Source organism: Electrona antarctica (genome assembly GCF_951216825.1).
Source record: "Electrona antarctica genome assembly, chromosome: 9".
In the NCBI taxonomy this organism is placed as follows: Eukaryota; Metazoa; Chordata; class Actinopteri; order Myctophiformes; family Myctophidae; genus Electrona; species Electrona antarctica.
The window spans coordinates 11,839,605-11,866,701 of NC_136790.1; the positions used below are offsets into that span (position 1 = coordinate 11,839,605).

General features: G+C 43.6%; 1 protein-coding gene across 1 annotated transcript in view; it reads left to right on the forward strand.

Moving 5' to 3' along the window:
• Positions 1–27,097, forward strand: part of arhgap9 (Rho GTPase activating protein 9) — a gene marked incomplete at its 3' end in the record, with an annotated part of 95,305 nt that overhangs the window by 10,470 nt on the left and 57,738 nt on the right. The window contains exons 2-6 of the mRNA XM_079510357.1: positions 12,585–13,019; positions 13,608–13,806; positions 14,203–14,567; positions 19,260–19,496; positions 26,023–26,112. Coding sequence (XP_079366483.1) covers positions 12,726–13,019; positions 13,608–13,806; positions 14,203–14,567; positions 19,260–19,496; positions 26,023–26,112 — 1,185 coding nt within the window. The 5' untranslated portion in view covers positions 12,585–12,725. The remainder of the gene's footprint in view (positions 1–12,584; positions 13,020–13,607; positions 13,807–14,202; positions 14,568–19,259; positions 19,497–26,022; positions 26,113–27,097) is intronic.

Below are 27,097 nucleotides of genomic sequence, written 5' to 3' on the forward strand. Positions count from 1 at the left end.
CTCTCTCTCTCTCTCTCTCTCTCTCTCTCTCTCTCTCTCCCTCCCTCCCTCCCTCCATATGTTCCCTTTCTCCCGCTGTGTGTTGTTGCTGCCAGACCCTGTGTGCCCCGTGCCCTCGGCCCCTGGCGCAGCCTGCCACAGCCTTTTCTACAGCCCTGACAGAGTGGCTCTGTCTGTGACGCCATATGGGCCTCTCTGTATGTTTTAGGTGTGTGTGTGTGTGTGTGTGTGTGTGTGTGTGTGTGTGTGTGTGTGTGTGTGTGTGTGTGCGCGTGCGTGTGCATGTGTGTGTGTGTGTGTGTGTGTGTGCGCGTGCATTTGCGCGTGTGTGTGTGTGTGTGTGTGTGCTCCCTTGTGTGCGTCAACTGACCTGAATAGAAACATATACCAACCTTTCTTTCTTTGCACATCACTAGAGATCACATATTTGGTTGATTCCACTGCCCTGTGTCTGTCTGTCTGTCTGTCGTCCTTCAGGTGGAGTGCTCCAATAACCGGGAACAGCTTCATTATTCACATCTTTGTTAAGGTAATGAATAGTGAATGGAGGAAATATATCGTTGCTGTCTGGCAGAAACTTCACATGTTCAAAACGGTTCACTTTTCTGGATTCAAATTCAAAAAATGGTTTTTTTTGTATACACTGTAGAATGACGAAGTAAGAAAAAGCAGGGAGATTTTGCCGGACAGCGACGATATGGGAAATTATCGCAAAACAGGTGTATGGAATTGTGTGAGCTGGAATGTGTGTTTTTGCGTTTTTAGCCAGGTTTAGGGCTGCAGCTATTGATTATTATTTTCTTAGCAATTATCCAGTCAATTAGTTAATAATTGGGAAGCATGGTTATTTTTTTTACATTGTACAAATTGATGCAAACATGTCTAATTGATTTCTTGTGCATCAACTAAATTGATTAGTCTGATTAATCACAACAGAGATTCCGAAAATAATCAATCTGCAAGTGCAAGCTAGCTCACAGAATGTCACATTGTGATGCATAGTGAGATTGTTGATCTGCGCTGTTTTTATATTTTTGCCATTTTTGGTCACCTATAATAATAAAAAAGAGAAAATAAATACCCCCAACAAAACAAATCTTTTATTTTATAAAAAAGAAATATTTTTTTTAAATAAATATAGGGCAGATGCTATTGCCCTTTGTCATCATCAAAGAAATGTTGTCAACAACGTCCCACATAACAAGTAAATTGTTAAATGCTTAACATTTAAAAACAGAAGTCACAGAACAGGACGTGGGTCACGGTCAGTGAGCAGGATTACAGCTTTACCATGATGTGGCTGCAGTTGAAAACAGTCAACCCTACAAAATGACGTTCTCAACTTCTCACAGGTTCATCCTGGGATTTAATTGGTAGTTGGTGCTCACATCACAGCACAGTGAAGCAATGGCACCACAGGAGTCAGGAGCCCTTATTTATCACAGCCAGGCGAAGAGCTTGTGTGGGTTTAGGGTAATGCATCCCACCAGGCCATATGGGCTCTATATTGGTGCTTCTACACAGTCGCGTCACGAAGATGCCAAAAGCCGCGAGCAGCAGGAGTCTCTTCCTGGTTTTAGACAGCTTGGAAAATGAAGCTCGCGCGCGGCTTCCACTTGCCGCGGAGGCAAGCGTTTCCAGTTTTCTGGCCGACGCTGCAAGTTGCAGCGTGGGTGGAGCTTCATTTCCATCCACCAGCTGTTTTAAAACCAGGAAGAGATGCCTGCCGCTCGCGGCTTTTGGCATCTTCGTGAATACTGTCTGGATGCAGTCTAACTCTTCCTACTTCCGGGCCCCTTACAGATGATACTAATTAAGGCTCTGTTCTATTTACCGTACAGGGCCACTTGGAACCTCAATAAAGGACACTTTGAGACCCACTGGTGTAGCAGAGGGTTTCCAGTGAACCAACATGAACAATAGCAACACGGTCCTGTTTGACCAGAATGGAACAGAGCCTTCATTAGTATCATTGGTAACACCTGTGAAGGAAGTAGGGGAGGGGCCCAAGTTATTTCCAAAATCCCCCCGGGCTCTATGGCCGGGCAATCGCAGACATGCACGATGATGCCGGGGGCAGTGTTGATGCATGAAAACAAACGTACCCTTCTGAAATGAGTACAGCAACAAAGGTTTTGGCATTCATGGTTGGGAATTTGTCCTATTTGGAATAGATATAACAGATATGAATTGTTGTACTAAGTATTATAATTAGGGTGTGTTGCCTCCTGGCAGAACGTTACCCTCAACTGTGTGCATCTTTCTAGTTTAAAGTGCTTTGTTCTACCTGGTTGCTTATGGCACCACAATATCCAGTGGCTACAAAGTAAACAGAGATGAACAATAACTATAGGCTAACCTAGGCTTTGTGTAGAAATAGGAAAAAGACAATCACACGCAAGCGGCAAGGTAGAGAGGATATCCTCTCTACCTTGCCGCTTGCGTGTGATTGAGCAACATATGTTGCTCAATCTGGGGTTCCTCTCAAGGTAGAGAGGATGTTGCTCAATCTGGGGTTCCTCTTTGATGTACAGTACATACTTGGTTTCCTGTTTGCTCATTTAACTTGCGTCTCTGTCTTACCTTTGTGACCATCTGAACATCAGAACATCAGAATCAGAATCAGCTTTATTGTCACATCACAGTTTTATAAGTAAAATGTGGGTGAAATTAGTTTTTGTCCATAGTTCCCATCGTGTAATTTTTCCAAGAAAACAAATGAAGAAAGGGGAGAAGAGGGGGGGGGGGGGGGGGGGGGGGGCTGGGGTAAGGACTAAGGAGATCAAGGCAGGAAAGAAGAAAGTGTAACAGTGACAGTTTCATTGTTAGCTCTAAGCCACCGACATGCTGTTACCCCTTCAGACCATACTGTAGGTACATTTGAGTGCTCAGGATGATATAGCCATAAAAAAGAAAAGGAGTGCCAATATTGCTGTGTGCAATATTGCAAAATGCGCGTGCAAAATGCGCGTGCACGCGCATTTTCACGCAGAAAAGTGGCTTTTACTTTCCCTCTCCACACGCATGAGAAAACTGACACAGGCAATTAACCAGGATAAGGTGCTGATACTGTGATACAGCATATTTATTAAGCCTAGTAACAGAAATCTGTTTTAATTAACATTATTATTATTTTCCCCCTCCCGTCCGAGGGGGGGCTGTGCCTGGGGGGAGGGGGTGCTCCAGCCCCCCCAGCACCCCTACTTCCCTCAGCCATGCACTGGTGTGCTGCGGTCATAGATCAGCATACCTGTGCCAATGCCGTACGGTATAGCATTCCTTCTCAGGTATTACCGCTGTATAGTGAATATCGCAACTTCATTATTAATATTTATACTGATTTTCATTGTCAATTGGTCTAAAAAGCACAGGGACAGAGATTCTGCCAATTTAGCCAAAAGTCAAATAAATCACCATTTGGCGAGTGCATATGCCAAAACCGCTGCGATTTCTGTAACTGTTTCTATCAAGTGTAAATATATGACTACTATAGTTCATACCATATAGTCGCCTGATAGAACATCTCTTGTGTACATGCACACACATCTCAACGTGAACAGAGCATCGCTGGCCAGATGTCTATCTTTCCACTGTACTGTGTGTGAATGCCACACAGCCTGTGTGTGCCGTGACATTCATCCGGATTCACGGGACAATATTTGGATTAAGTCACGTGGAAGTGTAGCCCTGCCTTTCCTGCATGCAGTGAATTCCGCCCGCCTGTGTGAGCCGCGCAGCCGTGCACCGCGGCCCATAACCATTATATGCTGGAACCAAGGGTTTTACTTTAATTCTCTGCAGGCATGGGGTCACAGATTCATTCCTGTGCTTTACTAAAGCACAGTGGGATTATCAGGGTTCAGAACAGCCCGGCCCATCCTCGCACCCACCGCCTCCTTCACACATACATATTGTCGCTGTCGGACAGAAATCTCTTATCTCCATATTATAACTTTTTTTTTATGGTACTTCCCTTTTTTTTTTTTTCATGTAGGTCGGCTAGTGTGACCCCACCCTGTCACTGTCTGTTTGCTTTGACATGCCTTTCAGTAGCGCGCACTGTTTAGGTAGGGTATGGACAAACAGAACTACAAGCAAACAGATCACAAACAGCTCTCACCACATTTCTCAAACAGTTACTAAGGGGTCCTGTCACTTTAAATAGGGGACAGCACAGCACTAATGGGCCAATTTGGGCCAAACCAACTCCTGTCTAGGGATAGGGAGGATTGCTTGTCGCCGAGGGACATTGGAGTCTAAAATTACTTTGGAAGAGGACTTGGGAGAACTAAGGACTTTGTGAAATAGAAGAGCTACAAGCTCGACTGAAATATGCGTTTTGAGCTACTGTAACATGTTGTGGATCATGTTGACGCCTTTTTCATTTACAATTTACAATTTAGGCATTTAGCAGACGCTCTTAATCCAGAGCGACTTACATTAGGCAAGAACAAAAGTATGGGAATGCATCACATATATAAAATACATTTATCAAGAAACATGCGTAAGCTAAGAACGTAACTAGAACATATCTATATAATGACACTATACATATTAAATATACATATATACTATACTATGCTATACATATGTACTATGATGTGCTATGACTACATACAATGCAATTATTGTGCTGTCTACATGACATGCTATAAGTCTGTTTCAAATGCTATCTAAGTCTAAAAAAAAAGTGCTATCTAAGGGGTCCTATGTTGTGGGTCCTATGTTGTGGGAGGAGCCAGGGGGTATATAGCTCTGAGAGATGGCATTGTCAGTCAGTCTGCTGTCTGATGCTGCCTTTTTTTTTTTTGCTATTTCTTTATGTGAACCCTGAAAAGTAACAGTTTTGGGCATATGAGGTTTCCACCCGACGGCAATGAAATTGTAGCTCACAGCTTCATCAGTCTATCTTAACAACTCACAGCTTCATCATTCTATCTTAACAACTCACAGCTTCATCAGTCTATCTTAACAACTCACAGCTTCATCAGTCTATCTTAACAACTCACAGCTTCATCAGTCTATCTTAACAACTCACAGCTTCATCATTCTATCTTAACAACTCACAGCTTCATCAGTCTATCTTAACAACTCAGAGCTTCATCATTCTATCTTAACAACTCACAGCTTCATCATTCTATCTTAACAACTCACAGCTTCATCATTCTATCTTAACAACTCACAGCTTCAGCAGTCTATCTTAACAACTCACAGCTTCATCATTCTATCTTAACAACTCACAGCTTCATCATTCTATCTTAACAACTCACAGCTTCATCATTCTATCTTAACAACTCACAGCTTCATCAGTCTATCTTAACAACTCACAGCTTCATCATTCTATCTTAACAACTTGCACAGGTTCACATTGAGAACCTTAAAAAAATTAAAATAAAATAAAAGGCAGGGCAACAGATCATTTTAATGATTTTTTTATCCCACGATTTTGTAATCCATTTTTTCACCCAGTGCCAATGCCTAAACTGTAATCCTGGACGCTACTCTCCCTCTGTCAACCTGGGGAGAACCCCGAACTGAGCTTATGCTTCCTTCAATGCATGAGGATTGAGCAGGCCGCTTCTTTTCACCTGACAGGGGGGGGGGTTCCCCCGGGGGTAGGACGTAGCGTGGATGGAACACGTTACTGTATGTAATGGTACCTACCCTAGGGGACATGGGGAGAACATGCAAACTCCACACAGAAAGGGCCTATTGCCAACCCCACCTAGGGTATAGGCGCTGATGACACAGAGGAGGAGGACCGTGCCCCCCAACAGATCATTTGAAATGCTGAAAATTCAAATCAAGTGAAAAACAGTACAGTTTGTTATAATTTGGCATTCTGTGTTTGAATTCCGGTAGGTAGATCTTCCCCACCCCCCAACATAACACATCATTATGATCTGCAGTGAGTCAGGCGTGGGAGAAATCCACCCAGGTGCAACTCGCACTTGGGCTCCCTTTAAATAAATGCAAAGATACTTAGTGTATATATACTTAGTATATCATCACTTAAATGTCATTGATGTCGTAATTTTTCTCACCACAGCAGCTGTTTTTTCAACAGTTAAAGAGAACTTTTCTCATTTGAAGTAATTTCCATGTTGTTGCCTGATATGGACTGGTTGTCCCATATCTAAAGTTGTCCCATATCTAAAGTTGTCCCATAGCTAAAGTTGTCCCATATCTAAAGTTGTCCCATATCTAAAGTTGTCCCATATCTAAAGTTGTCCCATATCTAAAGTTGTCCCATATCTAAAGTTGTCCCGTATCTGTCTCTGCCTTCTATCTTTTACACTCTGTTTCTCCCTCTTATGTCACCTTCTCTATAATCCTCTATAACTCTATTGTCTAGGACAGGTAACAATTTAAAGGAAAACCTGAATGAATGGAGAAACATATTGAACACAGATGCTTCCATACAGATGGACTGCATGATACAATTAAGCAATTAACATAATGCTCTGTGACATGTATAACATGGCAAGAGGATGATGTAAGTGGCTATAAAAGAAGGTTCATTATTGTGGCACGGATGGCAGTAGCTTCAGTCACAAAGGCTGCTGAACTGGCTAGTGTTTCTATAGAAACAGTGAATAAAGTGGCGTCTGCATGTCAATAATTGGAAAGACATCAGTTAGGCTTGGACATTGTGGCCAAAAGCGCACATTCATTGACTATGATGATCGTGCATTGATTAGCGCACGTAAGGAAACAGAAGGGCAAGAGGCACGGTTGCTGTCGCCTCACAGCTAGAAGGTCCTGGGTTAAATTCCCGCTGGGGACGCTGTGGGTGCTGTGGGCGTGTCCTCTCCTCCGTGTCATCAGTGCCCATACCCGAGGCGGGGTTGGCGAAAGGGCCTTTCTTCTCCCCTAGGGTAGGTACCCTCACAAAAACATGCAGTAATCCTGGTCTCTAAACTGCCTCCCCCTGGCCAGCCGGGGCGCCTGATGGAGGGGAAAGGAACTGGTTGGAATAACGTGTTCCTTCCACGCGCTACGTCCAACCAATTGACACAGGGGTGAAAAATGGGTTACAACATTGTGGGATAATTTTTTTTTTTTTTTTAAGGAAACAGAAGGGCAGCATTAATTGGCTAACATGGTTTAGGTCCACTTGTCCCCTTAAGAGCGAAGAGTCACTTAAAATTAAATCAATACAGTGATGAGTGAGCACCTTTAGCCTATGGTTATGAGTTTAATGGCTATGAAAATGATGTGAATTGTAATTTGTATGGCTTTACAGTCACCAGATCACAATCCAATAGGACACAGATTTTGGATCTGTATGTGTGTACTACAGTATATGTGCGCTTACATGTGAGTGGGTGTTTGTTTCTGTGTGCATTGTGCACGTGTGTGTACTACAGTATAGTTTCTGTGTGCATTGTGCACGTGTGTGTACTATAGGCTTTGTTGTCTTGGGTCTGCCTAGCTGAAAGTGAAATGCTCATTTATTCAAGCGGGTCTTGCCGGGGGCAAACAGGGACAAACAGGGACAAACAGGGACAAACAGGGGACAAACAGGAGACAAACAGGGACAAACAGGGGACAAACAGGGACAAACAGGGACAAACAGGAGACAAACAGGGACAAACAGGGGACAAACAGGGACAAACAGGGACAAACAGGGGACAAACAGGGACAAACAGGGACAAACAGGGACAAACAGGGGACAAACAGGGGACAAACAGGGACAAGCAGGGGCTTAGCTTGCAGGGGATGCTGACTCAGGTGGCTGGACAGACACGGATGCTATTCTGGGTATATTACACTCCTTACATCCTCCCCCAAACACATGAATTATTCACATGCACATACATCTGAAAGAATGATGCTTTTGCTTTTGCTAATTATGTACAAGGACTTTCCACCTGTCATCTTCCCACGAGTACTAACCTCGTTCCCAGTTCTTCTAACCATATATGTTCACAGTAAAGCCTTGGAAAGAACCATAATGCTGAAAGTGCCTAACTGGAAGTACTATAGAGCGTCGCAGTCCTGCCCCCTTTCATGACGACGCCAGGCCCAGGAAATAATTCCCAATGCATTTTTCCCATAGACATTTCAAAAAGTATTTATTTGAAGACCTTTTAAGCGTCGTACAAAGCCAACTCGAGTTGTGACAAATCATGACAATAAACACAATATTTTGGACCAAACAAGAAGAAAAACAAGAAAAAAAGTGTTGTAACCTTCCGTTTTCTTCTTCTTTCTAATTATTTGTTCGGCCCGAAAAATTGTGTTTGTTGTCATGATTTGTCACAACTCCAGTTGGCTTTGTACGAGGCTTAACTCTTTGAGAGTTTCAAGGATTTCTATATAGTTTGTAGACTTCTCTATGGCAGAATGGCGTTTTTGAATGATTTATTGAAAATTCTCTGTTGTGAATGTGTGACAACGAAAGACCTTCAGAGAAAGCTTGGCTTGTCTGCTTCCAGGAAAAAAATGAACTGAGTTGATAAAATGTTTAGTTTTTGTGTTGGAAGCCATTTAAAAGAGCCTGCATTTACACTGGGTAGTGTTTCTAGGACAACAAAAAAAGTTATGCCCGGTTGAAGTTTTATTTTCTAAATAACTTTTTTTCTGCTGGGCGTACATAGCCATGCAATAACTCATTTTAAAGGGTGAGTTGTCTAGTTCAATTAAAATAAAATAAAAAGTTTCTCACATGTACCACTGTAGATATTTTGCCATCTATAAATAGCATGGTCAGTCATGATCAATCTGACCTTTCCAGCTAAAAGTCCCCCTATCTCTGAATTGGAACATCATATAAACTCAATTCTTTTTTGGGGTAAAATTAGACATTCTAACGCACATTTTGATATATACCATGTTTACATAGTCTTACCAGTACCTTGTCTATTCATGCATGTATCTCAAAAACCTGTTGTGAAGAAACAGTTTTGATAAAAAACACATCCAAGGACATTGTTTTGATATGACTTTGTGCCCATGATATGTATCAAAATATAGACTTGAATGTATACTGTATTATAACAAAAAATTGGGTTCTTACCATCTACCGTTACAGAGTAAATCACAGTTGAAACTCGCTTAGTCAAACCATAAACCTCAGAATAGTGAACAAAATAGCCATGACAGGTCTAACTCATTGTAAAAGCGTCTTTTATTTTTTATGACTACTAACATAATACAATTATAATAAATATTACAGAAAATAAATAGGCCTACATACAAAACCGTTGTCCCCAAACTACCCAGTGTCCCCAAACCACTGCATTCCAGTTGTTCTTGACGGTGTGTGTGTGTGTAGGCTAAATTTAAAAAAACAACAACAACTGAAATGAATGAATGCATCCGGTTCAGTGTCGGAGAACTCCATCGCAGTCTTGACTCTTCGTCTTCATCATCCTCCTCCTCCTCCTCCTCATCTGATGCCAGTTCTAAATATATAAAAATAAACATTTAGCTGTAGTCAGCCCGGCCAATAGCCAGTTGGGGGGGGGGGGGGGGACGTAGGCTATCTGACATCATCGTCATCATCATCATCACACGGAGACACACTAAACAATGTACAATCATGATTGTATACAATATACAATGAATGCGATTATCATGCAAGCTCAGACGTCAATGAAACGTCATACAGATCTTATATAATAGGCCTACGCTACTGTTAGCTTCACTCCCCGTCCCCCCTCCGATCCTTGTAGCAAGGTCATCATAACCACACGTTGCTTCAGTAAACGATGCATGTTTGTTCTCCGTCTTTGTAGACAGTAAATAAAAGGAGCGAACATTACTCTAAAGATCAGATCGCCTATAAAGCACGCTACAATATAAAATAATTGTACTGCCATGCGTGCATGCCTGCTACGATACATTTGTACTGCACCGACAAACCGATCGACACCAAACCCCCCTCCAGCCATTAGCCAGCACCGACCAACCGATCGACACCTTTGGTGCTGGCTAATGGCTGGGGGCCATCGTGGTGAGTCATTCTGGCGTCATGATCTGACTAGTAGTAGTAATTATCCAAGCATCTATTTGTAGCGATCATCTTATGATTTCTGATCACTATAGAAGGGCATTTTCTACAATAAGATTACCTCAAAACATTCCGGGTTGATCGTCTTCTTCAATGGTTTCCCGGTATAGCTCATCGGACGACGATGGGGAGACAATGAAAAAAGGAGGGAGGGAGCAGCGAGTCTCGCTGTAAGCACTGGACCAGGGCTACTCCGCCTGGAGAAGGCGACTGGGACGCGTATGGATCAATACTACTACCACAAAACTCGCTCAAATAAATAGTACTGCTTTCAACTTTTTCTGCTAGAAAATCGCTCGGGCGAGACGGCAAAACAGGCAAAACAATGAAAACTATGAAGACTCCCTCTGCCCCCACTGTTTACAGGGGGTGGGACCAGCTTCCAATGGCAACACGTACACGTGTGTCACGTGACACGGGTTTTCTGGGTAATGTAGTTGGAATATAAGCTCAGGAATTTAAACAGCGCTTCGGAGCATATTAATATGTTTAGATTAATCAAAAAAGAGAAAGACGCCAATTGGCGTCATTGCTCATTTACAGAATATAAGCAATGACGCCAATTGGCGTCTTTCCCCTTCTAAGGGTTAAAAGGTCTTTAAATAAACTTTTTGAAATGTCTATGGAAAATGAACAGGGAATAATTTCCTGGACCCTGGTAGGGGGCGGGACTGCGACGCTCTATTGTAACAAAGTACAGGATACATGCATCTCTATACCATCCCTATACCTTGTTCTCAGTTCTTCTTCTTTTTTGAGTGGTGCAACCACTCCCTTACGGAGCTATGTGTGTGTGTGGGTGGGTGGCTGGGTGGGTGACTGGGTGCGTCTGAGCACGAAAACAGCATGGTTGTTTTTCACCACCTGTGCGCAACCTAACACACACAAACACACACGCACATATTAACTGTATATATGATGATTTCAGGTGTGCCAGTACAGTACAGTACAGTACAGTACAGTACAGTACAGTACAGTACAGTACAGTACAGTACAGTACAGTACAGTACAGTACAGTAGAGGAACCCCCACACGGTAACTCTGTCATTTCTCAACCGTTTCGGACGCGGGGCGGCTCGCCGGAACCTGGATATTCTGGGGACCCCCCCGGGGACTCCCCGGGGACCCCCACACGGTAACTCGGTAATTTTTCTACCGTTTCGGACGCGGGCCAGAACCGGGCCGGCACCCTGGGTGCGTGCCTGTGCGTCCCCCTCCCCCCCCTCTCCCGGGCGACCCCCACGCAGAGTTGCACCACTCACTTCACACGGGTGTGATTTTTTTCATTTTTTTCCAAGATATTTTTGGGGCTTTATTTGATAGCGTACAGGAAGCTGACAGAAAATGTTGGGAGAGAGATGGGGAGTGACATGCAGCAAAGGTCGTCGGGATCTGGAGTCAAACCTGCAACAACCTGGATTAGCAGCCTAGGTGCCCAGACCCCTAGCCGGCCCTGGCCATTCCCAGTTCTTCTAAGTCTATGGTCACAGTAAAGCCTGGAAAAGCACCAATGCTGAAAGTGTCTAATGCTTAGACACTTTCAGCATTTCAGGCCGGAAGTACATAAAGTACAGGGATACCTGTATGCCTGTATATTCTATAATTTCCTTTGGGCAGAAGGTCTTGTCCAGGAGTAGTGACACGTCTCTCTCTACATCAACATTGAAAGAACAGAATTATGCTCCCCTGTTTGCAGTGGCGTGCACAGACATTTAGAGGGGCAGGTGCTCAAGTGGAAAAAAAGGGCACTTTGTGCAGCACGTGGAACCGGCCGGTTGCCTTAATAGTGTGAGATTTATAGATTGTGGGGCCTAAATAATATATTAGAAGCTTTTTATCAAGAATTGATCAATTGACCTTTTTTTCCGAAAGGGCACATTGCCAAAAGGGCAGGGGGTGCTCTCTAGTTGATGTTTGCAAACATCATACTAATGATGTTTACGATCTTTACCGTCATATCCATGAGTTTCACATGTAGTCCTACACACCTGACATGTTGGGGACCAAAACAGGTGTTTCAATTTATCTGATTGGCGTAGACAAATTGAAACACCCGTGTTGGTCCCCAACATGACAGGTGTAGGACTACATTTGAAACTCATGAATATGTAAAACTCTTTCACTTTGCTCAGTCATGGCATTTTATACAGGCTCCTTTTAAGTACCTGGATTAAAAGTGAGCTTTATTTTTTATTTCTTTCATTAAAAAAAAGTCAAAATGAACAGCTTGCACACGGAATGGACATGGAGGATTGTGTTAACAATGAGATTAATTATGTCCTAAACTATTAAGGGTAATTAGCCTAATTTGTTTTCCCAGAACACAGTTCTGCCTTTGTTTGACTGTCACTCCATCCTTTATATAATAGGACGGGTTTTGCTACCTTTTAATGGGACAAAGATCTGTCAAACAAACAGCAACCTCTTCCACAATCAGGGTTACAACTCAACCGTTTGCATTTTGTTGTTTTCTCCAAAGTATTGATTGATTAATTCATAAATACATTAATTTATAGTGACATGTCCAAAAACCATTTCCTCCCCATCACCCTCAATTGTTTTTCAGAGCATGGCACTGGTCAGGCCTCTGTCACAGGTGCCTCTTGCCAAACAGACCAGTGAGACCAGCATCACCACCAGCAGCAACGACCATCATCCAGTCACTCCCAGTGAGGGTTGCTGAACAGAGGGCCAGTGGGCAGACATCATGCTGTCTAGTAGCGGGCATCACTCCTTGGGCCACCACCAGCACCCTGGTGCAGCCCCTGCCATCATGCTGTCTAGTAGCGGGCATCACTCCTTGGGCCACCACCAGCACCCTGGTGCAGCCCCTCCGGTGACCACCAGGGCCCCCCCCACTGTTTGCGGGGTGCCCAGCGGTACGGTGGTGCTGGAGGCCCAGTATGACTACGGCTACCGCGGTGCAGACGGAAAGCCGGTGTGCATACGGGAGGGCGAGCGCTTCATCCTCCTGAAGAAGACCAACACCGACTGGTGGCAGGTGCAAATAAGTGGTTTTGATTCATTATTATTATTTTATATTTTCAAATAGCCTACTGGTACTATAACCGTGTAGGTTTCAAAAACCTACACAGTTTGTATATCGAGTATACAAAAGGTTGACAAAATAGACGAAAATAGAATTTTGAATACAAAATAATTTATAAAATATAAATGAATACATCTGCCATGTTGAGTGTTTGTTTGTATATAAGGCGCTCTTGGTGGAGAAAACGACAAGAGGCCATTTACTGGTGTAGTGGTGTGGTTTCATTAGTATGGGTGGGCAAAGAAATCGATTCACTCAAATATCGTGATTTTTAATAAAATCATCAATCTTTTTATTTTTTTTAGATTTTTATTTTTATTTTATTGCAACAATCGTTGAATCGCAGAATTGCAATATAATTAAGAATCGCAATGTAAATCCCTAGGTATCGATGGCGTATCAAACCGGGAGGAAAGTGAATCGTCCCACCCCTATAGTCTTTAGCAGGTCCATTTTACACTATTTTATTTTCTCAATTGAGACCTCAAGGGATGTATCTACTGTATGACCAACTGATAGGACAACCATTCCCTCTCACAGGTGCGGAGGATAGGTGCAGCGAGTAAAACGAAGCCAATCTATGTCCCTGCCACGTACGTGACCGAGGTGCCCATCAAGCCAATGCCCTCACCACAGCGCCTGGTCATGTCTACCTCCCTGCATGCCAACCTCAGCATACCACCAAGGATGTCGCTCACTCCCAGCCCCACGGAGCGCAAAAATAAGGAACGCAACCATGGTAATTATAAGCTTGAGAAATTGTGTTTGTTCCGTCGTTACTGTATTTCTCCATATCAGAGTGTCATTAAAACCCATTTAGGCCTGACCTCAAAATTAAAACGAAATCTTCTAAAGTTTTCTGAAATAAATATTTTCACGATTTTTCAAAAATAGCAGATCTACAAGCTCGTAGCGCGCCACTCGGTGGCGCTATCAAATTTGTAATACAGCGAATGGCTAAAATAGCCCATCTACTATTTTACTGTAGCTATTCCTTTTTAAACGTTTGATGATTTCCTTTTCTAAATGCGTTTTACCTACATGCCCGATATAGGCAAACCAGGCTGAAAGATTTTAAACTGTCGTTGGTGTTTTGTGTTGCATGGTAAAACGTCAACCTCTGCCTTTCCCACAGTGAACAAGTCCTTCTGCCGCTCCATGGAAAACCTCACCTCCAACAGTGCCTTGCGAGGGATGTACCACTTCCCCACCCTACCCCTCTCTGGATCCACCTTCTCCTCCCAATCTGCCACGTCCCCCTCGGGCCACCTCTCGGTGTCACGGCCCGCCGCGGCCCGCACGGCTCCAAAGACACAGAGGGTGGTCCCCACCATAACCCGAAGTCGAAGCTCCAGCAACTTGCCCAACGAGAGCATGCCCGAGAACCCGTATGATGAGGTAACGGACGGGTTCAATGGGCGTACCTGTCCCGGGATGTCCCAGAAATCGAGCAGCCAGTGGGACATGGCGGACGCTTCTCATAGGACAAACCATTTGCAGGTAACGAGTGTCAAAGTGCAGATAGACGCAGAAGTCTGCTTTCCGCAGCGGGGCTAGAACAGGGCTTATGTTTTATGTCCGTTGTCTCCCTCTCCCAACAGAGAGAGGTATCGCACTGTTCTGAACTACAATACAGATGGCATCTGGGCTCCATTTTTGTCTCATCTTTCTAAAGCCACTATTTGGGGTTTTAGGAGTGGGGACAGGGTGTTCCCCCACTAAAGTTGGTATTTTGGTTACCTGTCTAAATCCCTTAAACACCTCCGTTACCCGTTATATTATGCATAGGTGTGGTTTGGGCATTGCAATAATTAAACCAAATTTAACCAATCACCAGTCTTGGCTTTAAGAGATCCCTTTAAGAGATCCCTTAACCGTTGCCCGTTAGTGCTATATTGCTTCATTGCCGCTGCCGCTCTACCAAAGTAATTTGGCACGGCTTACAGGTGCTTTTAAACTCCACTAGCGACTTCCCAAATGTATGTGACCAAAATAGCAATTTAGGGGAAAGCGTGCCAACACGCCCATGACCACACCTCTAGGCGCAAATACCGCTGTCGGCAAAAAATATAGCGGGTGACGCTGGACGAAAATACCATTAAGGGACAGAGAAAGCTCCTATATTCGCAATTTTCGGGCAGCGGCTGAATTGCGGGCCGCGCTGCGGGTAAAGGCTGTGACAAAATTGGAGCCCCTAGAGTCCAATTCCGTGTGCTATCTACTTCAACAGTAGAATTCTGACATTGCCAACCAGTAGGTGTCATGCTGTAGGTGCAACTAATTTTGCGATGACACAAGTGTCACTATGTCACCTCAGAGGCTGTTAGAAGAATGGTTTTACGGCGTGGCATCGCAAGAGGCTAGCCATCTACACAGACCCTTCTGAGAGGGCCTGTGTGTCTGTCTGTCTGCACCTAATCTCACAAAACGCTAAAACGATCAGAGCCAAACCTTGTATATGCATGCTTTCAGTAGGCCACACACTTCTTTTTTCATGTATGTTGTGTGTTTTGGGCAACTATTTAAGTGAAATTTGCTAAAAACTTGGCCAAATTATGAGTTAAGTTTTTCATACGTAGGTACACGATTGCACGTCATAGACAACTGACATAGACAGAAAAATGACATACTTGAGCGGTTGATGTGACGGGCTGGTCACATTAATTGAGATCCACATTGGAGCCAAGTCTGAGATCCTCACTGGAGCCAAGCCGTTTCTATGTGGATCACAAGATCCACATTTTATTTATATTATTTATTGAGAGCATTGATCTGGGTTGTTGACTTACTTTAGAGTGGTAACTGGCCACTAACACACATTCCATCAGGTCAGTTTCATGTTGTGCACTGAAATTAAATTATTATGATGCTGTCATTTTAATGGAAATTGCGCGCACGCACGCACGCACGCACGCACGCACGCACGCACGCACGCACGCACGCACGCACGCACGCACGCACGCACGCACACACACACACACACACACACACACACACACACACACACACACACACACACTATCTCTCTCTCTCTTGTCTCTCTGTTGCTATCCCTCTCTCTTTCTGTGTCTCCAATCTTTGTGTCTCTAAGCCTAGTAAGCAGGATTATTACAGCCACATTCAGGTCACAAGGCTCCCCTTTTCCACGAAACACTCAAATATTCACATGTACCCATTTATACAACAACGCGCGCGCACACACACGCACACACACGTACACACACACACACACACACACACACACACACACACACACACACACACACACACACACACATAACAACAGTATTAAGAGACATTTACTATAATTAGATTTTCCAGTGATGTGTAGTGGACCTGTTTGCGAGAGAGGGAAATGTAGCTTTTGGAAGCGGTGATAGGAGTTAGCAATTATATTGGCTGCTTGTTCCTCAGTCCCAGAACGGTCTAGGTCCTGGACTGATACAGGTTCTGAAGAGACAGCATAGGGTGCAACTAATGACCATCTCTGTCATTGTCAGTAGAGACAGCGAGCCAGCTGGTGATGGATGTGGTGAGGATGGACGCTCATTTTTCAGGAGGAACATCCTCTTGGTGTTGGACGTGTTGGCTCCTAAAACTTAAGACCCTGTGTTATTATTGACCATTTGAATGACACCGCTGCAGGGCTCTTCCTGAAGTGTACTAATGATAACCAGTAAGACGCCCTGAGGGAGAGAGTCGCGTGCACGCATCTGCCTGGGGTGACGTCAGACTGCTGGGCGAGCACTGGCGCTTTGGCATGAGGGGGTCAGATCAACATATGGAATGAATTCTGTACTGGCCATTAATATGGATCGTGTCTTGAGTGTACAGGGTTTGATGAGGTCAGATCAACATATGGAATGTCAGAACAGGTCAGCTCCATATATGGAGATCTAAGGGTGGCAGCGGCGGCAGTGCCTTGAGTGTACAGGGTTTGATGAGGTCCCAGGTAGGGCCGGGCCTTAATTTTCAGGCCTGTTGAGAACCCGGCTGCTGGGCGCGGCTGTACTAATAACTTTGGGGCGGGCCCGTCTAGAGTTTGAATGGACAGGTATCAGTCAAAAGGGATACATCGATGAAGAAGGATGGATGGGGAAGGATCAACATATGGAATGTCAGAACAGGGCAGCTCCATATATGGAGATCTAAGGGTTTGAGGTTTGATTTGTTCAAGGAGATCAAGGCAGGAAAAAAAGATAGTTTGAGCAAAGCTTTTACCACAAACTGTACAAGTAAAGGGTTTCCCCCTATTGACAAGCCTAAAGGTGCATGAGCATAGCAGCCTATGTGTACTGTGTAGTGTGTACATATTTGTACATATTTACAGTAAGGACGTTAGTTAAGGTGCTAGAATAAAAAGATGAAAACACAAAAGACAGTGCGTTGCACATGGGATTCATTGTCACAGTGTCTGTGCGTGTCAACCGCATAATCTACATAAAAAGGCTGACACTGGTATAATTTTAAATAATACGTTAAAAATGAGTGACAATGGTATGAATACACACACACATACAGTACACACATACTGTACAGTTATATATACAAGCACATACACACCGCACACATGAAACTACCACCATTTTCTGTATATATTCTTTTCCCTCACACACCAGAGAGAAGTTTATTCCTCGGATCCCAACTGTGTCTTTGTTTTTTGTTTTTATGTGGAAACTTATGTAACAAAAAGTGCTCTATTTTAAGTTCTTCATGTTTAGCTGACTCTATTTGGGTTGGTTTGGAATGATTCAGCAACATGGCACAGTACAGTTTGTACCACACTAAAATTATAGAAGATTAGAAGATTAGAAATATCCAGACATGCAACGTAGCTTAGCGTCAATATGTTATTCTGAATAATTTAGGGGCAAAAAAAAAAAAAACCCTGTATCCTACAACCTATTTGTATTGAACTGACATTTGAACAGACTTGACATTTTTTTTATAGTTTGTTTTTGTATATGCACACACACACACACACACACACACACACACACACACACACACACACACACACACACACACACACACACACACACACACGTAATAACTGTCAGTGACCTCATGTGTGACTCTATGACCACATCCCCTCACTCTAATGACATGCTAATCTTATCATACACAAATGCACACGTGCACACCGTGCACACCGTACACACACACACATCCGCCATGCATGCAGTCGGTCAGTGTGTTACTGTATATCTCTGTGTTTTATGGAAAGATGATGTTACATATTATGTTAAATATTTATCCCTTCATCTCACGTGCCCCCCCCCCCCCCCCCCCCCCCCCCACACACACACACTCCACAGCTGCTGATTTAGACCCCTCAATCCGCTTGAGCTGCGCGTAGCTCTGGATAAGCTGTGTGACTTTAATCCAGCCATCCAACCTCTTGTGTAGTGGGAGGTGGTGGGGTTTGGATGGCTTCTCTCATTGTGTTCCACTGATAGACAGACGCACAGTTTTTCTCCGATGACGTCGGTTAAGACGTCATCCTCAGTGTCGTGTGACCGCCACACGTCACTCACAGTATGTGCATACATTACACCGTGCGTGCACACACACACACGCACGCGGCGCACGCTTGCAATCTGTGTGTGTTTACACACTTGGCTCAACATGTGCTACTTGCATCATGGCTTATTTCAAGAATGTACAGATTCTGTAATGAGTACACGCATGCAAGCACGCACGCGCTCTCACACACACGCACGCACGCACGCTCGCTCTCACATGCACACGCACACACACACACACACACACACACACCTAAATTCTCCATTCATTGTCAATGGCATTTAATGTTTGTGTTAAGACAGAATCTACACTATAGCTGTTTATAGGAGGGGCTAGCACCCATCAAAAAACGCAATTAGGTGGACTGATGAGGTTTGTTTTGAAAAGGCGGTTTTAAAAGAGTAGATAGGGGCTGCGTTGATGTGGGTTGGGAGTTCCATAGAGAGGGTGTGGCAACTGAGAAAGAAGTGCATGGCACTGACTGTACTTCTGCTGTTTATATTACAAACAGACCAAACCCTTCTACTGCTGTGCACACACCTTTCTTCATTCTCTTCCTCGTCTTATATGCCCTCTTCTCTATTCTTCCTTCCTGCCCTTCTCGCCTGTCGGCCTTATCCTGCTTCTCATGAATAAAAGGTCCCAACAGAGTCGTATGTCTCCCAGCTGTCCTGGCAGGAGTCTCCTCTTTACACGGACGTGGTCCAGCCAGTGAAGAGATCGACGTCGTCGCAGCTGGAGCCCCCCTGCCCGGCCCGGGGACAGAAGCCCCTCCAGGTCATGGACCTATGGGAGCAGTACTCTGATCCAGCCACGGGGCGATGGTACTACGTTAACAGCTTCACCCAGGAGAGGTCCTGGAAACCTCCGCGCCGCAGTGCCCTAGCACGGGCATCCAGCAAGGTACAGTACAGTAAAAGAATGGGCTCTATCATATGCACACACGCCATTTTGGATAAGAACTCAATTGGGCCCCCTTCCCTACTTCCTTCACAGCTGATACTAATGAAGGCTCTGTTCTGTTGGTTGATTGATTGGAAATGTTGTTTGACAGTATGTAGAACGCATTGTGACCTGAATGTGGCTGTACATTGTGACCTGAATGTGGCTGTACATTGTGACCTGAATGTGGCTGTACATTGTGACCTGAATGTGGCTGTACATTGTGACCTGAATGTGGCTGTACATTGTGACCTGAATGTGGCTGTACATTGTGACCTGAATGTGGCTGTACATTTCAAACAGTAGCACAAAAACTGCTACTTTGAGGATGAAACCATGAAAAGCATTCTTTACAAGTTTACACCATGGTCCATTCTGGTCAAACAGAGTCAGGCTGCTGCTGCTGCAGTGGGTCTGACTGCCAAGCTACACCAGGCTTTTCTCGTGCGTTCTCTCCCGCGCGTGCGTTTAATTTAGGTCCAGTCCTATTTTTAAAAACGCACGCGCGGGTCGCGCGTTTAGGGTAAACGCGCGAGAAAAGCCTGGTGTAGCTTGGCCGTAAGAGTGTCCTTGAGTGAGTGTAACTCTGAGAGTGTACAAATGGTTCCATTTACATGGGCAAATATACAGTACCTTTCCTACAAAAAAAGAAAAGAAAAGAAAATCTAATATTTTCCCCAAGAACTTCAAATACAATCCCACCCCCACCCTCCCCACCTCCCTTTTTGTTTGGATGCTGGGGAGACAAATGTCTCCTTATGGTCCCAAGTTGAAAACATTTGGGAAACCCCTGCAATAGTTTTCCCAAGCCTGATACTCCTGAATAAAGCAAGCAGAGCAGGCATTTTTCCATCTCAAGAGGGAGCTAGACCCAAGCAAGTATATTCAAGATTTTAAGATTATGTGGAGGCTATCTTTATTCAGAATGTAGAAAGATTGGAAGCTTAGGGTAGAGAGAATTTTAGTCCCAACGTATATAACAGAAGTGGGTAACATTTTTAGAATAACTAGTTCTTTAAAATAGCGGTTTGATCATTGACAAACAAAAGTTAGTTATCCAGTCATGAACCCTAGTATTCATTTTTTGGGCATGTTAGGCAAAAAGGGCTACTAATTCTAATCAAGTTTGTGCGTATACAGTATGTGTCTATTAGTCGGTAGGGCACAGTTACTGTGGTTACTGCGTCTACATCATCATCATGATAAAAGGCACCGCTCACTTCACACAAGTGTGATGTTTTTTTTTGTCATTTTTGAATATTTGAAGTTTTTCAAAAAAACTGAATCAGCCTCAAGTCTAACGATAGGGGTTCCAAATCGACCCTTACAGATCTGTAACTCTGAGAGTGTACAAATGGAACCAAATAGACTCAAAAGGGTCCATTTGCTTCCATTTGTACACTCTCAGAGTTATGGTCCTTGAAATGAAAGAACCCCTGGATTGTAATTGTATAGCAGAAGTCCACATTAGAGCCCTGCATCGGGAGCGGGATCCCGCGGTACCCGCAGGATCGGCAGGACCCAATGTCTCACACACCCACAGACCCACTATATAAACAGCATGGAGCGGAATCCAGAGGGTGTTTTTTTTTGTCATGAGAACATATCTTCCTGTGCGCAGCTCATCGCGGTGTCCCTGTGTGTCACAATATAATAATAGGCCTACCTATAGTATATGTTCCGTCGCAATATAAACACTTTCCCTCTATCTGTGAGCAACTCCTCACAAATAAACAACCCCTCTCTCGCGCACGACCTGCTCAATCTCATTCTGTTTGGGTAAATGTAATGTTTTTTGATCTCAGTGGAACCAAACTGGGACTAAACGATAAAATTGCAGGATGGTGCGGGACTAAATGGGATTAAATTTTTTGTTTTGCGGGCAGGAGCGGCGGCCAGGCGGTCAATTTTTTGGGGGGGATTAATAAAACACTCCCGCGCAGGGCTCTAGGCCACATACCAGCTCCGACAGTGTGATAAACCAGTTTCGGAAACGGTTTGAACGGATTCCGGTTCCTCAATGTTGGAACCGGTTCCTCCGGTTCTGGATCACAACCCTAGTAATGATCAATACATGGTGAAGCCACTAGATGAGGCTGTACTGTATGTGTGTGGCTGACTAGAGAAGAGGTTCTGGTGTCGTCTTCTTCAACAGTGATGATGGTAGAATAGTAGGAGGAGATTGAAGTACAGTTGGAGGCCATCGATATTGTCCTTTTCTTTTTGCTGAGGTTTGCGTGATCTGCGCAAAAGGACAGTTAACCCATTTTGGGCGGGAACCCCTTTTGGTGTTTTAAACATTATGTTATAATTTAGCTATTGAAAAATAGCAGATCTACAAGCTCATAGCGCGCCACCGAGTGGCGCGCTACGAGCTTGTAGGTCTGTTATTTTTGAAAAATCGTGAAAATATTTATTTCAGAAAACTGGAGGATTTAGAAGGATTTTTTTAAAATTTTGAGGTCAGGCCTCAAATAATAAGGGACAATATCGGTGGCACCCAACTGTAAACACATGGATGTCATTGGTCTCAGTCAGAGAGCTGCGACGGCACACCTGTTATGCATCGAAGGATACTCAGGCTTCGATTAAGATTAATGAACACATTTATTTTCTAAATAGTGAAAGTTGCAGCAACAATTAAGGGACTACGGTACAAGGGGTCTTGATTACTGACAGAATGGCTAAAGTGGGAGAAAAGGCGAAAATAATTGGAAAAAACGTTAAGCTGCGTTCACACATGGCAGAAGATACAAAGATACACACACATGCATATCTGTCCTTTGTATCTTTGTTGCTGAAGTTGAAACCAGCTCAACTTCTTTGTTGTTTTGCCGTTATAGTTTTTGTAGCATCTACAAACGTCGGATGTATCTTTTTATCTTCATGTCACTGCATGGCTTCCATTGAAAATGAAAGGCAGTGTGTATCTTTGTAGCTGCCAGTGTGAAGTGTGAACGCAGCTCATAGCGCGCCACCGAGTGGCGCGCTACGAGCTTGTAGGTCTGTTATTTTTGAAAAATCGTGAAAATATTTATTTCAGAAAACTGGAGGATTTAGAAGGATTTTTTAAAATTTTGAGGTCAGGCCTAAATGGGTCAAATAATAAGGGACAATATCGGTGGCACCCAACTGTAAACACATGGATGTCATTGGTCTCAGTCAGAGAGCTGCGACGGCACACCTGTTATGCATCGAAGGATACTCAGGCTTCGATTAAGATTAATGAACACATTTATTTTCTAAATAGTGAAAGTTGCAGCAACAATTAAGGGACTACGGTACAAGGGGTCTTGATTACTGACAGAATGGCTAAAGTGGGAGAAAAGGCGAAAATAATTGGAAAAAACGTTAAGCTGCGTTCACACATGGCAGAAGATACAAAGATACACACACATGCATATCTGTCCTTTGTATCTTTGTTGCTGAAGTTGAAACCAGCTCAACTTCTTTGTTGTTTTGCCGTTATAGTTTTTGTAGCATCTACAAACGTCGGATGTATCTTTTTATCTTCATGTCACTGCATGGCTTCCATTGAAAATGAAAGGCAGTGTGTATCTTTGTAGCTGCCAGTGTGAAGTGTGAACGCAGCTTGATACTTGGTTGCACGGCAGTGTCGTGTACTGAATATAGCTGATCTACAAGCTCACATCACAGGACCATGCATTGTGAGCGCGCAGGCTATTTTCAGTGCGCAACACCGGTCCGCAACAATGTACAGTATAAATCAGGGTTTATAGTGTCAATGCAGTTTTCCACAGTTAGTTTATTAGTCTAAGTGGAGATTCATACATGAGTTTGAATGATGGTGGTCTCACCCTGGCGGCCTGGCCCATAGATATATATAAGAAAGCTAGATGGCTCACCCACGCTCTGGCCAATGGAGAGCGACGTTGCTACGTGGCGGCCATCTTACCTCGGGGCCACATAACATTGTGTCTATGGGGCATGTACTTTTAAATAACCACAACTTGCTAAATTTTCAACCGATTTTCAAACGGTTTGGTTTGTTATAAACGTCAGAGACGTCCGCATACTTAAAAACAAATTAAGCAGATAAGCGTCCTGAATCATAGCCACGTTCACAACGTTTGTAATAAACCAACCGTTTGTAAATCCGTCAAGATTTGAGCGAGTTATGACTGTTTTTGTTTGAGCTGTACTGTAGCCCCGAAGTAAGATGGCCGCTGGATGAACGACGTCAGAAACTCCGCCTTAAACCATCTAGACTTTATATATATCTATGGCCTGGATCACTGCTCTCACGCTTTAATTGGGCTTTTACTGCAATGAGAGGCAGTGTTCCTACTACTGCCTAGACCTAGTTGTAGTAGTTAATAAATAATCTGTGGTGTATGCTAGTGACACATCAGACTTGTTATGTGTGGGATTATAAATTAATCCAGTAATCCACCCAACTGACTGGAGACAGGACTATCCAGTCTAGCTCCAGAGGAAAGGTTATGAGGTCATTCAATGGTTGGGGTTATTCCTCCAGGGAGTATGAATGGTCTCAGTAACTTTTAATGAAAATCCACCCATGGGATTTTGAGATATTCTGCATGTGTCGAAGTGGAACATTGTGTGCTGCAAGAGGATAGTCAGCCACATCACAAGAGTTCATCCTCAGAGGAACTTCACCCTTCATGGGTGAAGATCAAATTCCATGGCAACAACCGACCGACTGACTGACTGACTGACTGACTGACTCTGTTTAACCATTTAAGCCCTATACACTTTGTCGTATACCACAGATAAATTGTTACTTATTGCATCCTGACCAATGTTGCTACGTCTGCTTATTAAACTGACTTTGGGCTTGTTTTTCTGTGAAGTTGCTTGTAAATATTGGTAGTTGTGGGTTGCGGTTTTTTTGGGCTTGTTTCTAAAGTGTAGTAGCTTGTTTGGGCTTGCTTCCTATTGTTGTTTAAACCAGTGGTTCTCAAACCCTTTCATGTCAAGAACTCTCAAATTAATATGTATTTGTTTGCGGACCCGAAAACTGAAAATAGTTCACAGAGCTTTTTGAGCTTGTAGATCGGCTACTTTCAAAGAATACCGGAGAACTCGCCGGTTTACCAACTCGCCGCAGCGAAAAGTGGAGAGAAACAAGTTTCAATGTCTTCATCGTTATGCTAACATGCTGTCTTCATCAATGTCTTCATCGTTATGCTAACATGCTGTCTTCATCAATGTCCTCATCGTTATGCTAACATGCTGTCTTCATCAGTGTAGTAGGTCAAACCCACAGTTCTTCATCAATGTCTTCATCGTTATGCTAACATGCTGTCTTCATCAATGTCTTCATCGTTATGCTAACATGCTGTCTTCATCAATGTCTTCATCGTTATGCTAACATGCTGTCTTCATCAGTGTAGTAGGTCAAACACACAGATATTATAGTTCATATCCAAAGTGATCAAATTCGAAGTGCAATTAAATGGTCAGCTAGATCAGGGGTTCTCAACCCGTGGGTCGCGACCCCTCGGGGGGGTCGCCAAATTATTTTAGGGGGTCCCCAAATTATTTTCAAAAAAATATATATATATATTTTCACGATTTTTCAAAAATAGCAGATCTACAAGCTCATAGCGCGCCACTCGGTGGCGCGCTATGAGCTTGTAGATCTGCTATTTTTAAATAGCTAAATTATAACAATGCTTAAAACACCAAAAGAGGTTCCCGCCCAAAATGGTTTAAGGTTATTGTAGCAGTCAATTTATATTGGGGGTCGGGAGGGGGCGGGGCGGGGGTCCCGAGACGTTGCCAAAGCATTTCCGGGGGTCCCCGGCCAAAAACGTTGAGAACCCCTGAGCTAGATAATGATAAAAAGGTGAGTATGTGAATACCAATGATAGTACCAATGATATTTCAGGATATTGTTTACTAATGAATTACATTATTTCGGTACTTTGGTGTTTAAATTTTAGCATTCCTATACTTCATCTAGTGTAAACTCTAAACAACTATCCTCTCTCTCTCTCTCTCTCAATTCAATGCAATTTAAATAAAGGTGGAGTAAAACTAAAATGCCCTAAACCGCGGCGAGTCGGAAAACCGGCCAGTTCTCCAGGTTACCCTTTCAAATATTCATGTAGGTTATGTATAAAACAGATTTTTGACACTATTATTAACCCATTCAGGCTTTACGTCGAAAAAAGTTTTCTAAATCATGACAATTTTCTGAAAGGTTTGAGGCACATTTTAACAATTTTTCAAAAATAGCAGACCTACAAGTATGAGCTTGTAGATCTGCTATTTTTCAATAGCTAAAGTAAATGGGTTTTAAACTAATTTTAGGAAGTGGGAACCCCTGTGTGTGTGATCATGCGACCTAGTCCATTTTGGGCTTGTTTTCACGCATGATCCTGACGTGAAGTTTTCTGAAATTCTGGGGATTTCCTCTCCTATAATAATTGCCTATAAACTAGAGACGTCAGGTTGAAAGGTTTTGATGATCAGCAGTGTTTTCCTGTATCTCTTTCAGGCCAGTGAAATGCAACCACAGACATTGCCCAGGGAAACCAGCCATCTATCACTACCACTCTCTGGGAGCCACAATGGCACCGTGCACAGGGTATGTACTGTATACTGTATACTACAGACAGCTAGGGCTTCTCAAAGTGGCTGCCGTGCCATAGCACCCTAGACCAGGGGTTCCCAAACCTTTTTGGACCAGGTACCCCTTTTGGGGTAGACATTTTTCCAGGTACCCCCTCATCTGAAGCGGCCGCAGAAACCTTTCAAGTGTCTTTTTGTTGTTTCTGCAGCATGCGTCCTGCTGTTACTGTTTGGAGTCACGACAGGTTGACTGATGTTGTAGTTTTAGTAATCATGTCAGCTATTGGCCCAAAGCAAACATGGGAGAAACACAATGAACAACACAAAAAATATTGTGCAACTTGGCAGAAATGACCACGTAGAACATAATTTTAATGTTTTTTTTTTATTATTTCGGGTACCCCCTGGCTATGCGTCGTGTACCCCTAGGGGTCCGCGGACCCTACTTTGGGAACCGCTGCCCTAGACAGAGTGCAGTGACACAAGTCCAGGGGTGCCTCGGAATAGTTTGATAACATTTGGAATTCAATGAAATTAATATCACCTCTGTTTAACCCATTTAGGCCTGACGTCGAAATAAAAAAGACGTTCGCTCTGAAAGAATATATATTCAAAGATTTGTGCCGCATTTTTACGATTTTTCAAAAATGGCAGACCTACAAGCTCGTAGCGCGCCACTCGGTGGCGCGCTACGAGCTTGTAGATCTGCTATTTTTCAATAGCTAAAGTATAACATAATGCTTAGTTAAAACACCAAACCAACAACTCCTTGCAACAGAACAGTTTTAAGGTCAACCACGCCAATGCAAAATTGCCAATTTTACACTCTCTCCTGTTCTTACAAGTTTTGACACTTTTTTCTCTGTCCCATGACGCAAATACGCTTTTAAATTTAAAGCTAATCTTTCTTATGTAATATTTTGAGTGCATGGATGGATGAATGGATGGACACACTTGCACGTGCGCACGCACAGCCACACACACACACACACACACACACA